Source organism: Trematomus bernacchii, unplaced genomic scaffold (genome assembly GCF_902827165.1).
Source record: "Trematomus bernacchii unplaced genomic scaffold, fTreBer1.1, whole genome shotgun sequence".
In the NCBI taxonomy this organism is placed as follows: Eukaryota; Metazoa; Chordata; class Actinopteri; order Perciformes; family Nototheniidae; genus Trematomus; species Trematomus bernacchii.
In genome coordinates, this window is record NW_022987698.1 from 11,000,300 (window position 1) to 11,016,193 (window position 15,894).

Consider the following 15,894-nt stretch of genomic DNA (forward strand, 5'->3'; position numbering starts at 1 on the left):
AAGTATTATCCAAGTACCAGTTTACATTTCTGTAAACATTTATATACAAATAAACAAAATAGCTACACTTCTAATCCAAAAAGACACAGTACAAAATTACATACATTTACGCACACATTTTATTTGCCTATTTTAATATTTATCTTGTTAATATGAGCCATTCTTTTTGGATTAAATCATTCAGGATATTAAGATTCTGTAATAATTATTACACAGCCATTACTGACATGTCACACTCCTGTATTTATTATGACTTTTTTTTTTTACATACAGATATAAGGGTCAATAACAGGTAGTCATTAAATCATTAAAATGCTCTAAAATACCACGTATAAGTCTAGTCTGATGATGATAATATGAAGCCGTTTAGAAAGTGCTTAGTGAAAGCTGAGGAAATCTTATCCCTCTGACAAAAGTGAAATTGATATGTTCTAATGAAGAAGAGCTGTGTGGATTAGTTACAGCATTGTGATCCAGATTAGTTGCTTGAGCTGTCCAATTTACATTGTTATATGTAGTTTAATTGAAATCCTTTCCTTGTTAACAGTTGGGGAAGACAAAGGCAGATTTAAGCATCTTTCAAAATCCAATCCTTTATCCTTGCAAAGTTGTTACTACTAAAATGTAAATGTCCATAATGTTGCAAACGCATGGATTTATTACACACCTTTTTTTGTATTCAGTTCAATTCCAAAACAGGTGTTAATGTGTTGCTTGTAATCATTCTTGTCCTGTTAATTGATTATCTCCTGCTGCTGAGTGAATCGTGACACCCGACAAATTCATTTACGTTTCACTTTTACGCCTGTGACAAAACAGAGGCCTATTGATTAGAAGCAAATGTGGTATTGATGTCTTTAAGCCAGTAGCCTCTTCACTTTTTCTAATTTTCCATATCTTTATTCATACAGCCACCAACCTTGTCTGTACCAATTCACATCATTATGTATGGCCAGTTCGTGCAGCTCTAACTGGGTTCTTCAGGATAAACTAAACTGCAGCATCCCCGAAACCTCCCCCATAATATAATCCATTGCTTTGGTTTCCCACTTTCTTGATTGGATCAGCAACACCAAGTTTCTCCAATTTGCAATATTTAGTTTATACATTTATATTGAAAGGTACATGCTCCCAAATGGGAGACTGTTGGTATGTGTTTTTACGGTGACCAACAGGTGCAAAGGTTTCACAACGGGCAAAAACATTTTCATTAGGAGAAATGCGCTACAGTTTTAAAAAGAAAAGCAAACATGGAGACACAAATGTGCCAAAACATATGCAAATGGAAGACACATCTTCACCAACTTGACATGCACAGCTTTTAATGAAAGCGTTGCATAAATGGAAAGCTGCAAAAACCAAAATCTGCAAGAAACTTAAAACAAAATGGATACCAGGGGACACAAAATGATGTGCACAGCTGGGACTTGATCACTTGTTGTCGTTTGGGGGGTTCAAGTCTGCCAACTGTCACTGTTGTTGGAAAGTTACCTAAAATGTACGTGTTTGCTTATTATAACAATGTGATCACAGTATTCCTTCCGATATTATTGCAGATCTGCTGGAGGAGCGGTAGCTAATATAGTCAACCTAGTAATCTCAAATCACTGACAAAAAACGTTGGTGAATACTTTCTAAATGCTGCGCATGTGTTGTCAAATGGGTGAAGATGTTTAATTATTTGCATGTGTTTTGGCATTTTTGTATTTTTACACATGCATTGGTTTTGAAACTGCAGTGTGTCTCTCCTTGTGGAAGTGTTGGGCTGTTGTAGTGCATTTGCACCTGTCGGCCACCGTAGTTTTTACATTAAGTTTAACTACAGCATAGGAAATACTGAGATGACCTACCATTTCTACAGGATGTGCCCTTCACTACAGATCGAAGTTCAAGCTGCAGTACTTGCTTAAGAAAATTGCTTTAATGGTATCTGTGCATTAAGAGAGAGACATAACCATTAAGTCCCTGACAGGTCCTGAGTGAGGGAGACAGGGAAACGCCAGGGAAGATGAGTGATGGTCATTCAGCCATTCGCCCTGCCCAATTAAGCATTGACAAGTAATTGTTTAAACAAATTGCAACAGGACATATCTGAGGCACTTAGGGGTCATTCGCGTGATGTCATATAATAAATAAAGAGATAACTGTCTGACACGCCACACACGGGTGTGCACTGGAGATTAAAGGGCCATATGGATAGGAGCAGGAACATCGCTGAGTGCGCTGTCATCTCTTCCCCGGGTGACTGCGGCCATTAACAATACAGATGTTCACACGTCTCTCTGGAGCTCTGTGAAGACACCTGCTTATCTCTAATACCATCAACACATCCTGCAACATTATTACAATCATTGATCCTTTATGCTTTTAAAGGATGTGTATAGTGATATACTATATGTTTCTCAATGTCATCTAGTAATAGCTCAATATAGTTCATTTCTTTGTCACATCAGTAACTTGCTGCAAGTACTAATTATGTATTAATAATTAGAATGCGTGGCTGAAAAAAGTACCCGAAAAACCCACTTACTTTTCAATAAGATTTGCTTAAAAAGGCAGAGCCCTGCTGTTCGACAAAGTTATTAAGCCTTTAACAAAGTGAACAAATTAATCTCTGAACTGTTTTTTAAGATTGAAGTCTTTAATAGAAACCTATGGGCTTGTGGAAGGGAATATAAAAAGTATTGGGAAAGGACTAATACATTGGATTTTGCTATCTCCACATATTGTTTTACAAAAAGAAAAGAATATAACCAGCTTTATAATAAATTATTGAAATAAAATATGTATGATGAACCAAGAATACCTGTAAGAATTGGATAATAAAGTTTAATTAGGCTCTACCTTCTTCTTCATATTTGACTTTCTAACCCAGGAGGCATAACCCCAACGGAGTCCAATACTGTCTGTTCTCGGTATCTACAAATAAATCACCCAGGAGCGATGCAGAGTTGTTTGTCTTCCCTTTTTCTTTCTCTTCTTCACTTTACATTCGTCACTGTGGACTGACGGCTTCGGGGCCTTGTAACTCAGCACTTTAGTGAACAATTTGCACTTTATTAGCGTGATTGCACAGTACCGTTTGGCATGGCATATTTGCACATTTTATATAATTTATACAAATTATTGAGATAGTATTTATTAAAGGATTAAACCGTATTAATTGAAATGTTGTCTGGCAGGTGCTGGTCGGGTCCTCGGCTCCGCCTGACAAGATAGGGGAGTTAGCGAGAGCGCCGAAAGTGCTTATGCTGGTGTAGAATGACAGCGGTTAAGAATAATCCGGGTGCAAATAATATTCTGAGGGTGTAGAAATCATAGCGTTAAGTGGCATTAATTGTACAAGTGCTGACTGTGTTTAGTTGGGTTTGTATGTGTGTAATTCTGTTCAGTTATATGTTTGTGTTTGAAAAGTGTTCCCCCTCCCGTTTTGTCTGTTGCTCCTGATTATGTTCACCTGGTGCCCTGTGTTGTCTCCTCCCCCCCCACCTGTGTCTTGTTGGCTTGATTGCACATGTGGGTATTTAGGCTCTGTGTCTCCTGTTTTGTGGGGTGTGAGATCCTTGTGGCTGGTGACTGTGCTCACGTGAACAGCGAGATTGAGGCTGTGTCATGTGCCCGTGAGTAATAAATGCCCACACCGGGTTGTATTTTGGACGTTCTGCCTCTGCCTCCTTGCTTGGTCGGGCCGCTCAACGGTCAGCTTCACACCCACATTCACCGATTCATCCCAATTCTCTGGCTAATGCTTGAAATGCTCCTCGGCAAACAGGCCAACAGTTACTCCATTAGCAGGGTTTCTCATGTTGATGTCAGGCACGGGAATCTTGTTAGGGTTCTTATTGACGTTGTGTTTCATTAACTTGATTAATGACATCTATTGGGGGCACGCTCCACAGTAATCAACATCTCTGCAGAAAAGGGCTGTCTGCAGTCAAAGATTGCACTCTCTGGTCTTCTGCTGCCCACATCTGATCCTCTGTTTGTTCCCAGCAGGCTGAACTAAAACATAAGCTTTTATTCATAAATACCAAAGTTTAGCAGTGAGAGACCACAAAGTAGACCCCAGATGACCATAGTGAAAATTCTAACTCTGAAACTGTGTGTGTATTTCAGCAAATAGTCCCTTTGAAATTAAACAAATAAAGCATATTATGTCCATAAAAGCCAGAAATACATCACTGAGGTGATCCTGCTTTTTGGGGATAAAAGTGCTCATGCTGCTTGCTTTGATTTCCGCACTATTTAAATATAATTAGAGCATGGACATAGATAGGAAAACACTCTAATTTGAATGTATAACACTGCCAATAGGGTAGACTTTTGAAGTACAACAGACACATTTTCATCTAATCTTTTTACAAATCAAAGGGATTTCTTTCTCTATCCTACAGCTGCTCCCTCCAGCAGAGGGGACATCCTGGGACAGAACATGAGAGAACAGAAGCTGCTCGCCCTCAAATACCCCAACAACGGGAACATCAGAGGCCACTGTGTGCCAGGGAAGAAAGATTTAAAAAAACGACCTGATATATATATATATATATATATATTAGCATACAATCTTACCACAGTCAAGAGATTAGCTGTCTTAATACTATGGGAGAACATTTAAATTAAGATATCCAACTCAATTCTAATCACTTGGCAGTGACATTTCAAAATACGAATATCTGTTGATTTTTCAGAGCAAATTACTTTGATTTAAAAAACATTTTGTTTTGAAAAAGATGTTTATCCACTCAGTGCTGGAACAAACATTGAATGGATGTTTGTTTATGAAGATGAAGACCCTGACAAAGCCTGAGTCAAGTCAAAGGCATACAAAATTCTAAACATGAAAAACTGTTCAACATAAAGAGAAGATGATTTGACAAGAAAACACAATAATATTACTGCCAATAGTTTACAAGGTAAAGCAAATTGGAAAGCAACTAATTATTATTTTAGTGGAACTCAATTCAATGATTTGAAAATGCATTTCCTCTGATTGCATACAGCACATGTGTCAAACTCAAGGCCCAGGGGCCAAATCAGGCCCTTGGTGGATTTAATTCCGGCCCGCAGGATAATTTGTAATTACTATTAGATCTGGCCCGCCGGTATATTGCACGCACACCTTCACTCAATCCTGAGGATTTCCTCCGCTCAGAGCCTGAGCCCAAACATTGATGAACTAGCACCCAAGATGAGATGCCAAGTATCTGGCTTGAACTAGCATCACAGAGCAGCACACTGAGTTTAAATGTTTCCTTCTGCACTTTTTTTCTCACGACATCAGGGCATGTTTGGTTTTTCTTTGAGGGAAATCGTTTTTTTTAAGCTGTTGTTGGCCTGTGGAAAAATGTAATCATAAGAAAGGACTCCGGAAAAGCTGCAGATAGAGCCATAAGAAATTAAGGCAACTGATTATTTAATGTTTAATGTTGTTTTTATAGGCAATAATTTAAGCTGTGTTAGTTCCAGGTTTAATATGTGCAATAAGTTCATTTCAATAAGTGTTGCTATAAACATTGAACCAGTCCGGCCCTCGACTAGTACCCATTTTTTTATTTTGGCCCACTGTGTATTTGAGTTTGACACCCCTGGCATACAGTATTCAAACATTTCTTTCATTTGGAGATAAATTAAATATTTTTGAAAGTTTCAAACAGACCTAACATAAGATAACTCGGGTAATGTATGCATTGAGTGTGGGAGGAGAAATGGTTGATTATATTCACATCATGTTTGCTAATCTTGTGAATGATTTGATTGGGCTCTATGTATCTTTGTGGTTAAATCCTTGAAGGGAGAATCTCTGAAGTCCAATATGCATAACAGGGATATTTCCTGGCAACAATGATTCAAACTGATTAATGGGATGAACACAATTTCTATTTTGAAGAAGATGCATGTATTCAGTAAGTGTTTAGGTATTACTTCTTCATAATTGTCGGTTTAAAAAAGCCTTACATCTAAAAATGGTACCACTTTACAATAAGACTACCCTTATAAAGGGTTTACGAATAGTTTGTAATTCATTTATTAATTAGGTTGTGAACACTATATAAATTATTAATAAGCTTTTATGAGACATGAGATAAACAGGGAAACTGTGACCGGTTGCTTGCCAAATAGTGAGCCCACATTTATCTGTACTGCTAAGTCTTATATTGGCTACCTAGCTTACTTCGTCTTCTTCATCAGCCAGCATCCTTGGTTCAGTGAGTTGATTCTCGCTAAGTAGCCAATATAAGGCTTAGTCCTCTTGCCAAATAGTGAGCCTGTGTTGATGTATGAAAACTATGTTAGAACTGGTTTATAAATGGTTCTTAACGGTCCCATGTCATGCTTTTCTGGTTATTACCCGTCCCCTTGTGTGTTATGAAGGTTTTTATGCATGTAAACGGTGTGCAGTCAAAACCCCTCAAAGTACACCCTGTAGCGAGTAAATCTCTAACACAGAAAATACCTGTCTATGCTGCCCCAGAACGCCTCGTTGGAGATTTCTCATTTTACATTTGAACCGCATGACGTCATGCGGTTCCTGGAACCAAAATGGACCAATCCGCGGGGCTCCTCACACACCAGGAGGGGTGGGGACCTTTAGTGTACATTTTCAACTAACAAGGAGTCCCCTGGTTGGTAATAGACGAGTTGGGATCGCGGAGAAATGCTCTCCGCAGACCCATTCTCACAGCGTTTATAAAACTTGTTCTTACTCAATATCAAGCCACACTTATTGTTTTTACTTCGGCTGTGAGTGTTTGTGTGTGCTCAGGATGAGTTTCGCGATGTCTCTCTGTATCGCCGACCCGGAAACCACACCAGTAAGCCAGCTCAGTGAGCAGCGAGCCTCGCAACGTCCCGACCAATCAGAGTGGGCTCACAGGGAGGGGGGAGGGGGGGGGCAGGAGCTCCAACAAGCCGTTTAGGAGAGAGTGAATACACATACTATATAGAGATGCTGTATGAGAAGCCAATGTGAGTTTGGAAAATTGCACAATTTAAATCTATTTTAGTAGACCTCAACAATGGAATTATGATCAGTAGAAATGGCCATGACATGGGACCTTTCATGATTAATAAAGTGTTTACAACCTGTTAATAACCTAATTATAAACCCTTTATGAATCCTTTATAAGGGTAGTCTTATTGTAAAGTGGAACCCTAAAAAGTGATGTTCATGTATGTGTGTTCATTTTCTCCAGACAGCAATGAGTTCCATGATTAGAAAACTGGTCCAAGAGGTATTTGAAGCAATACAACTTCCTTATTGAATAACCCTTCTTGAGATCTTCCTTGGAGATCAACTCATCATTTAGAGATGCTATAGATTGCCTTTGAACATGATCTCTGAGTAATACATGACCATGGAGACACACCCCAAGATCAAATAATGTATTCGAAACATTGGACAGATCTCAATTCGCAGAGACATGCATTTTTTTGATTTCCCCAGCCCTGATAAAATCCTTAACATGTTTTTAGCCAGCATCACTTATTCTCCACCGCTCAGCAGTCCCTGACTTGTGCCCAGGTGATTTAGTGACAGAGATAATTGATGAGCAGCCGCAGCCAAGTTGTCCCGGCTCAGTACATGACCGGGGCACCTGAAAGCCTCATCCTTTTAATTACACTCGTACTTTGCCAACCGAAACACTCAAACTCCTTGGGAAATCCTTCAGTGGAGTAATTTGTTTGATTGAGGTAAACGCAGAAGGAAAAGGATCCAAAGCCTTGTACAGTAAGCCAAATGAAAAATCTTGTTTCGTGTAATATTTATGGATTTTCTGCAGTAAAATAGAGGTGGTTGACCTGTAAACTAGCCTGAAGTTGATTGAGGTCAGATCTTTGGGTTAGACTTGTTTTACTGCAAGTGGAAGAACAAACCACTCAGCACTTTTATTATGACAACCACTTAGTCACTCTAAAATGCAATTTATTTTTTGTGTGTGTTCTTTTATTTACCAGTGCCAATCACAATTTTATGTTTTATTTAAACGTAATGGACCATAAAGTATTCTGAAACTGAATCTAAACTGGGATCTATGCTTGTAAAAGATCTAAATCAAAACCATTTCTAGATTCAAAGAAATCCTCATTAATCCTAATTTATGGTGCAAATGTGTTTTTGCGTACTTCACATTGTGTAATGAGCAATATTTGAACACTAGGTGACATAAAAACTCAAAATAAATCTCACTCCATCGCTACACTTGCATAAAGTCATTTATCATGTTGTTAAGGCTAATTGCTGCAAACAGCTGCCTACTTACACATCCAGCTGACACAGAGCAACACGACAATAAACACTGTATTCATCAGCTGTCATCTGACTTCACTCTGACAGAACAAAGCTCCCCATTATAACCAGCTAAACCATCACATAATGTGCATAATCCTGCTTGGACTTAAACTGTAATCTCTTTTTTCCATGTAGGTAAGAATAATGAGTGTCATTCAAGATAATTTCATTTATTTGTAATGATGATTTTGTGGCCTATTTGGGGTTAAAGTCTTATGTTCTGTGCCTGTGACTAAATGTTTTTGCTGCCATTGACCAGGAAAATGTAGACAATAATTCATTGTATTTACATTGCGACTTTGCTGGTTCAAAAAGGAAAAACTAATACATTTTAATAATAATAATGGCAGTACTGTGAGAGCAGATTTAGTCTAGACACTGACAGGAGACTGCCACTGTTTCCTCCGTTGCATAGCCAAAGAAAAAGGCTTGAACGTGAGAAAATAAGTTGTGTACGGCTGGATTTAATGGTGCTTAAAAGTCGTTCACATCCTACGAAAATGTGTTGTTGTAAAACAAAAAACATTGCCTATTTTAGTCCTCTGTATTTCCAGTGATAGTACACATTTGAGATTGTAATCAACCTCCAGCTATGTAATTCCCTAGGATGAAATTTAACATTTGACCTCGCTGATTGATTTTTGCTTGCTTGTCTCTGAGCTTCACCAAATGTCTACAATAGAGCCGTTGTCAGGGGTAATACCTTCCCACGCCCGGTGCTGTGCAGTAATGATATATGAGGCAGAGTGTACTCACCGTCCTCCCGAGACTTCTGAATGAAAGCATCAACGCCGCTCTCTCCGTAGTTCCCCTCCGAGGCCACAGTGGAGACGTAGTTCCAGCGCATGGCCTTCACAATGTCCACCATGGCCTGGGCCTGGTAGGTGTCCGGAGGCACCACACGGGAGAAGAAGTCGTAGCGGGTGTTGTCACTGAGCTCTGGAGCTGTGGAGGCGTAGCTCACCTGGGGAATCTGCACAGGAAAGAAAATTGATAATATTATAAGCAGCTTCTAGAGGTGGGAGTAATATAAGGGCAATGGAGTGTTTCAAATTCAAGAAGAAAACTGCTTTAGAAAATATTTAAAGGCATCATATGAATACAAAAAAACAAGGAAATAATAGGTTGATTTAAAAGACGCACAAAATAAGATAATATAACAGATTAAACAGGAATACAAATGACAATATTTAAATAAATAGTCCCAAATTATGGTTAATTTAGTGCAGTGGCAAAAAAAAAAGTGTCATCAGTTTTTCTTATACTACAGTACATACTTTGCTCCGGAGAAGTGGGGCATATATATGGATGATGGCTAATTGTGTTTAGTTTCGACCGTTGAGGCACAGTTAGCACCTGTCTCAGATCATTGAGAGATCTGAACGATTTATAATTAGAGCACAATTCGCAATTACTGTAGAACAACACTTATATTGTAAAATCAATGATTTAAAAATAACAAGAAGATAGCCAACGTATAAGGGAGAAATAGAGTCATATGCCCAACAAAAGCTATTTGATTGACTTTGTAAACAGACCTGTAAAGACGTGTTAGAGTGGTAAAGATAAACCCATGGAAACATTTGTTCTTAATCCTGTTTACACATAAGTCACTACGTTTTTTAGTTTTTTAGCTTTTAAGGTTATTTTGTATTTTTAGATTTGGTGTACATACTTGTCTTTATCCTTTTTTAATGCTAAATAGTTACTTAAAAATACTTTATTTTTATTATCATTATATTTTTGACCTACTCTTACTTACTTATATTCTTATGTTGTATGCTTGCACCACCATACACCAAAGCAAGTTCCTTGTATGTGTAAACGTACCTGGCAATACACATGGTTTTGATTCTGATTCAACATTATTCATATATGTTTGCTGATGGTAGGCCAAAATAGTAATTTGGTTAATCTTCATTCTTATTATTTGACACATTAAAACCTGAATTTCAGTCCGAGGTCTGATACAACAATATCATTTTGAGACTGTAAGCACACAGCCTCAGTGTTCCTGATACTGCAGGAGCCCAGACAGTTTACAGTCTGAGATGATGAGCATGTCAGACCATTAGTAGGGGTCACTTGCGAAACACACCATGTCACCTAACACAGCCTATTTTAAACACCTCAAAATGTGGTAGCATAAATGTAGCGTCTTACTTTGATCAAAACAAAGGAGCCAGCAGCAGCTTTTAGAACAGTTAAGCTTTATATGCAATAACTTGCATCATGGCAGGCTTCTGTTGCTCCCTCTGCTCCTAAGTAAGATAAAGCAAAATGCATGTCTTTAGTGACCGTCGTTTTAGAATTTTGGTGATGGTCGTGTTGCTTTTTTTCATTGTCACCGTTTTTTGTACAGCTAAACTGTGCTTGCATGGATTGAATTTCCCATCCCTATGGCGCTCAGTGATTCATCAAACAGACGGCCAAGGTGTTTCCTGGTAATGATACAATGTACTTTTTTGATGAGGATTGTCCTTTTTATGTGTCTCTAAACAAAATGAGGAGAAGGTGCACACAGAGAAATATGATCCTAATGAAAAACTGCTCCGTTTTCCCTCTGGATGCCTCTTTGCCTTTCATGTGGCATTTCATTATCACAGACAGCAGACCTGTAGGCTGGGACACACACCAAGATGAACACTACTGCCACCCCACACACGTATCTGTATAAAACATGACACATTAACTGGCCTGAAGTCTTATTTTGACTTTCCCTTGGCCTCTTATTGCCTTTGATACATTTCATGTACAAAGAGAAAGTACAGCCCAGCAAGAAGAAGGAAGGAATGTGAAAAGGTAATTAGTTAAAAGGGATCTTAAAAACGATCTTTGGGATACTAATGAGAAGGCATTTTCATTATGTGTGTGTGCCAAAGACCAGTCTCAAATTCATTTTGAAAACCTTGAATTAAGGAGTTCTATTTAAAAGAGAAACGGGAAGATGGTGTCAGTGTGAAGGCTCTTTGGTCTCTTGGAGATATAGTCAAGGTTTAGTCTAAATTAATGGGCAAGGCTCTTCTGGATCCAAATCTAAACAACTGCAGGATTACATTTGGAGCAATTTACCAGAAGACATGAAATCCCAAGAAGGCTGACTGTATTTAGTATTTAAAAAATAAAGTTACAACGTTCAGGTCAGTCAGTAATATAGCAGCGTGGAGAGCAGCCTTATCATATTTTAGTAAAGCGGGCCATGCCTACTATGATTATAAGTATAAGAACTTTTAGTCTTTTGATGTTGTGCATTTAATTGTATGTTTATGCTATATACTAATTACTAATAATAGTTTATTTTCACTGTGTTATTTTATGCTTCTGCATGTCCACATTTAATGTTAGATTGAATCTGTAGTTATGTCTCAAATCAAAACAAAAAGCATTAGGTCACATTAGAAGAATTACAAATCATACTATCAGCACTGAAAACGCAGATTGAATACTTTCAAATGTAAAGGCTGCTGTTGATGCACACTGTTCTCCGACAATTCAACGCACAAGAACATCAAGGAGCTGCTAACAGCTGAACGAGCTGTTTAAAGGTTATAATTATAGGTGTAATGGTGTCAATTGTAGGTGGTGGTAAACAGGCCTAAAAAGATCATGAAAAACAAATAGTTTGACGTCTCATTGAAATGTTTGTACACCAAGTGCCTAAACAGTTGAATACGACAATTAATATGATGTACATGGCATACATTAATGGTATGGATTTTGGTTACAGCTTTTGTCTTTTGTTTGTTTGTGTGTTTAAGTTGATTATTGTCAGAACCTAAACTGAAATCATCCAATAATTGTACTATATTAACATCACACCATGTAGTATATTATGGGATAACATGTGCTGATTTTTCCATAGAAACAAAAAAAGAAAAAAGCCATGTTTCCCTTCTTGTTTGGAACATGGGGTTTGCTTGTGGTATTTTCAGTCTCCTGCACCGCAGCATTATCCACTGCATGTCCAAGCTTCCACAGCAGGGTTTGAAACATATTTATGAAGACAGGTTAGAGGCCGGAGTCCCTGAGGTAACTCACTTCAGAACCAGGACCCTGAGATAATTCCCTGAGAGTGCCTGAACAGGGGGAAGTATAGGCTTCCCTTTAAATACTGAAAAATGCTTTGTTCTGTAAAATGAGAGAGCGCCAGTGTCCATGGAAATGAACTTATTGTGTTGTTATGTTATTGTAATTAAAAACGGACTTGTTTAATAGCCAGGTGTGTTGCCCTTATCTTCATTCAGCTGCCCTTTCATTATTCCCACCCACATAAAGGATCAGATGGACCTGCACTGCACCAAATTATATTGACAAATAACCGGGAAAGTCAAGGTGGTCTGCAGAACATAAGATAACTGAGTATGCACAACATGCAGCAAGGATTAAGGTACAGAGCATCTTGTTATCTACAGTATCTCGCATCTGAAATGAACAAACATTATTTGAATTAGGGGTGTAAGAAAATACAATTTATTGTTCTGTAACACAAACACTAAAATATATACATACAGTCTGCATGTATATGCATAATGTTTGTTTACCTAATACTATTGCTCAGATTGAACAAAAAATAGTGCTATGATGCGGATGTTACAGGGACCATACTGTATAAATGCAAATCCAGAGCCCAGTGTTGATCACATTTTGAACAGATTTTATGGCAGTGTTCATTATATGGTGATGGTCTCTTTAAAGGAGAGGTGTCATGCTTTTCCGGGTTATTACCCGTCCCCTTGTGTGTTATGAAGGTTTTTATGCATGTAAACGGTGTGCAGAGTCAAAACCCTCAAAGTACACCCTGTAGCGAGTAAAACTCTAACACAGAAAATACCTCCCCAAAACGCCTCGTTGGAGATACGTCATTGTCCATTTGATTCTTCCGGGTACGGCATGATGTCAACCCGTACCCGGAACGAAATGGACCAATCCGTGGAGCCGTTACGTTACGTCCGCGGAGCCGTTACGTTAAGCCCCCGCTGATTGGTCCAAATTGACCAATCCACGGACTTCCTCACACACACATCTGTGTGCAGGGAGCAGGCAGCTCAGCTGATTCCTCCTCCCTGGCTGCAGGCTGATAACAGACAGTTGGGATCGTGGCGAAATTCTCTCTGCAGACCCATTCTCACAGCGTTTATCAACCTTTTTCTTACTCGATATCAAGCCACACTTATTGTTTTTACTTCGGATGTGACTTTGTGTGTGCTCAGGATGAGTTTGGCTGTGTTTCGCTATGTATCCTAAACAAGGAAACAACACCTCCACGGAGCTCAGCGCGATTCACAACGTCCCGACCAATCAGAGCACACTGTGCTCACAGGGCGGGTGGGGGCTGGAGCTATTGGAGCTACAACGAGCCGTTAAAGGCAGAGAGTGAAATTCAGTGAATACACGTAGTTTACAGAGATGCTGTATGAGAAACCAATGTGAGTTTGGAAAATTGCACAATATAAATCTATTCTAGTAGACCTCAACAATGGAATTATGATCAGTGGAAATGGCCATGACACCTCTCCTTCAAATTAAAATCACAATGTAATGCCTTGTTTATAGTTTTGCAATATGTATTGAATCTTAAAGAGGACATGCACATTGTTAGGTTCATATTTGTATTTTGTGTCTCTATTGTGACATGACTCCATGCTTTCATGTTCAGAAGTTCTTTATTTTTCTCATAATGCCTGTGCTGCAGCATCTCTTTTCACCCTCTGTCTGAAACCAGAGCCCAGTCTGCTCTGATTGGTTAGCTGACCGGCTCTTTTGTGATTGGTCAACCGCTTAGAGATGAGTCGGAAATGACCCACCCCATAGCCTATCATGTACAATGTGTTTGAGCGTTAGCAAATAGAGTGGGGGTGCTATATAGTGATGTCACTATGTTACTGAAATAAACAAAGGAGTCCAATGGAGGGGGGGGGGGAGAGAAAACTACCTCATGCGTGTACTTTTTGTATTTCAACCTTTCCAGACCATTTACATGCACAAAGACCTATACAACAAGCTAACCCTGGAACCCTAAAAAGCTAATAGGGCCTCTTAGACTACTTTATTATTACACATATCCTATCACCAGATTATTTCCCTAATTTAGAGGAAATGTTTTACCTGTGAATGGGGTGATAGTGAATTAATGTGTTCCCCTGACTGTGAATTATTTATCTAAGACACTCAACACATTTCCTTCTCAGGGCTCAGCAAAGTGCAAAGCTGATCCACTTTTGGGACTATTAGCAGGTACACTTTTGGGACAGAAATAGCAGCATTCTGTTACACTATGTCACTGACTGTCAAGCTGACAGGTGGCAATTAGCCAAAATACACCAGAAGATTGCACGATCTAACTTATCAACGAGTGCATGTAAGCAGTGTGAAAACAATGACTTATTTTAGAATAGAAAATGAATGATGAAAATGTAATTGGAAAAAGACAACTTTCCAGCTCCCTCATAGAGTTTTGAGTGTTGTTTTTTTTGGCGCTGCTCCCGAAAACAGAATCGGAGAAGAAATAAGGTAAAAAGCAAGAAGTATATTAAATGATATTGTAATTAATCCCCAATGCCGTCAGTCAGTCTCTCCCACACTGCAAACTATAGATCCACCATATGTAAAGATGTTGCCACCAATATGCAGTAGGCCTATGACATCATCAAGCAACTTTTAGTGACTTTTGAGCTATAATTAGCTGCTTTCATTGGAAAGTTGTTGGCAGCACTGCACAGAACACACTGCATTTGGTACTCCATGGTTACTTTGGTAGTTCATCCATCCAACATTTTCTCTACTGCAGATAGTAACACACAGAAGTTGAATTTATACCATTTGTAATTGGAAAAAGTAAAAGCGCTGGATTTGTTTGCCAGATGTTGACGCCCTTCCATTGTGGGGTAAATCGAGCCTTCATTTTCTAGGAGATTGTACCCAGTGGCCAAAAAAACAACATATTGAAAGCAAAGCTTATAGGGATCCAATCTAAGCGTGCATTAATGTATAGCCATTAAACTGTGCAATCAACATTTAGTTCCTGATGATAATTTGAAGCGAAAAATGTGTCTTCTCCGAATTTAACATTAATGCATTTTAGTGTTAATCATGTCCTATTAAAACACATAATGTCCATTTAACTGTAGAAAAGTAGCTGTTACTGCAGCACCTGTCTCACATTACATTTGAGTCTCAAGACTACTTGCATTAAATGCACAAACACAACCCCTATAGTGATACAAATATGTACTCTGTGAGAGGGGATAGGCATGGATATTTAGGAGATTGTTGTGATCAGTCACATTCTGGACCATGTCTGTGATTTGACATCTCACTCTCTCTCACTAATTAGAAATGTGACCTTTTGATGTCAAGACATTTCGTATTAGCATTTTCAAATGTCCTGAGATCACCCAAGGTCCCAAAGCCTCTCCGAAAATCATAATTTGGCAGAGAAATATTGTGTTGCATTCATTTATGTTTTACAACATCATTTAGGACTTTTTAGTGACTGTCTGGCGCCACATTTATCTCAACTGTTGTTTCCTTTGTAGAGTGTCCTGTAGAGATAAGGAGCAACTTAATGATGATAATGTTGGGACCCGAGGTGTAGGTGCTGGATT

At 38.7% G+C, this 15,894-nt stretch overlaps 1 protein-coding gene across 1 annotated transcript in view; it reads right to left on the reverse strand.

Annotated features, from left to right (window-relative positions):
* The window catches only part of LOC117489718 (metabotropic glutamate receptor 4-like), a 141,485-nt gene that overhangs the window by 64,584 nt on the left and 61,007 nt on the right, over window positions 1-15,894 (reverse strand). The window contains exon 2 of the mRNA XM_034139239.1: window positions 9,047-9,263. Within this exon, the coding sequence (XP_033995130.1) occupies window positions 9,047-9,263 (217 nt within the window). The remainder of the gene's footprint in view (window positions 1-9,046; window positions 9,264-15,894) is intronic.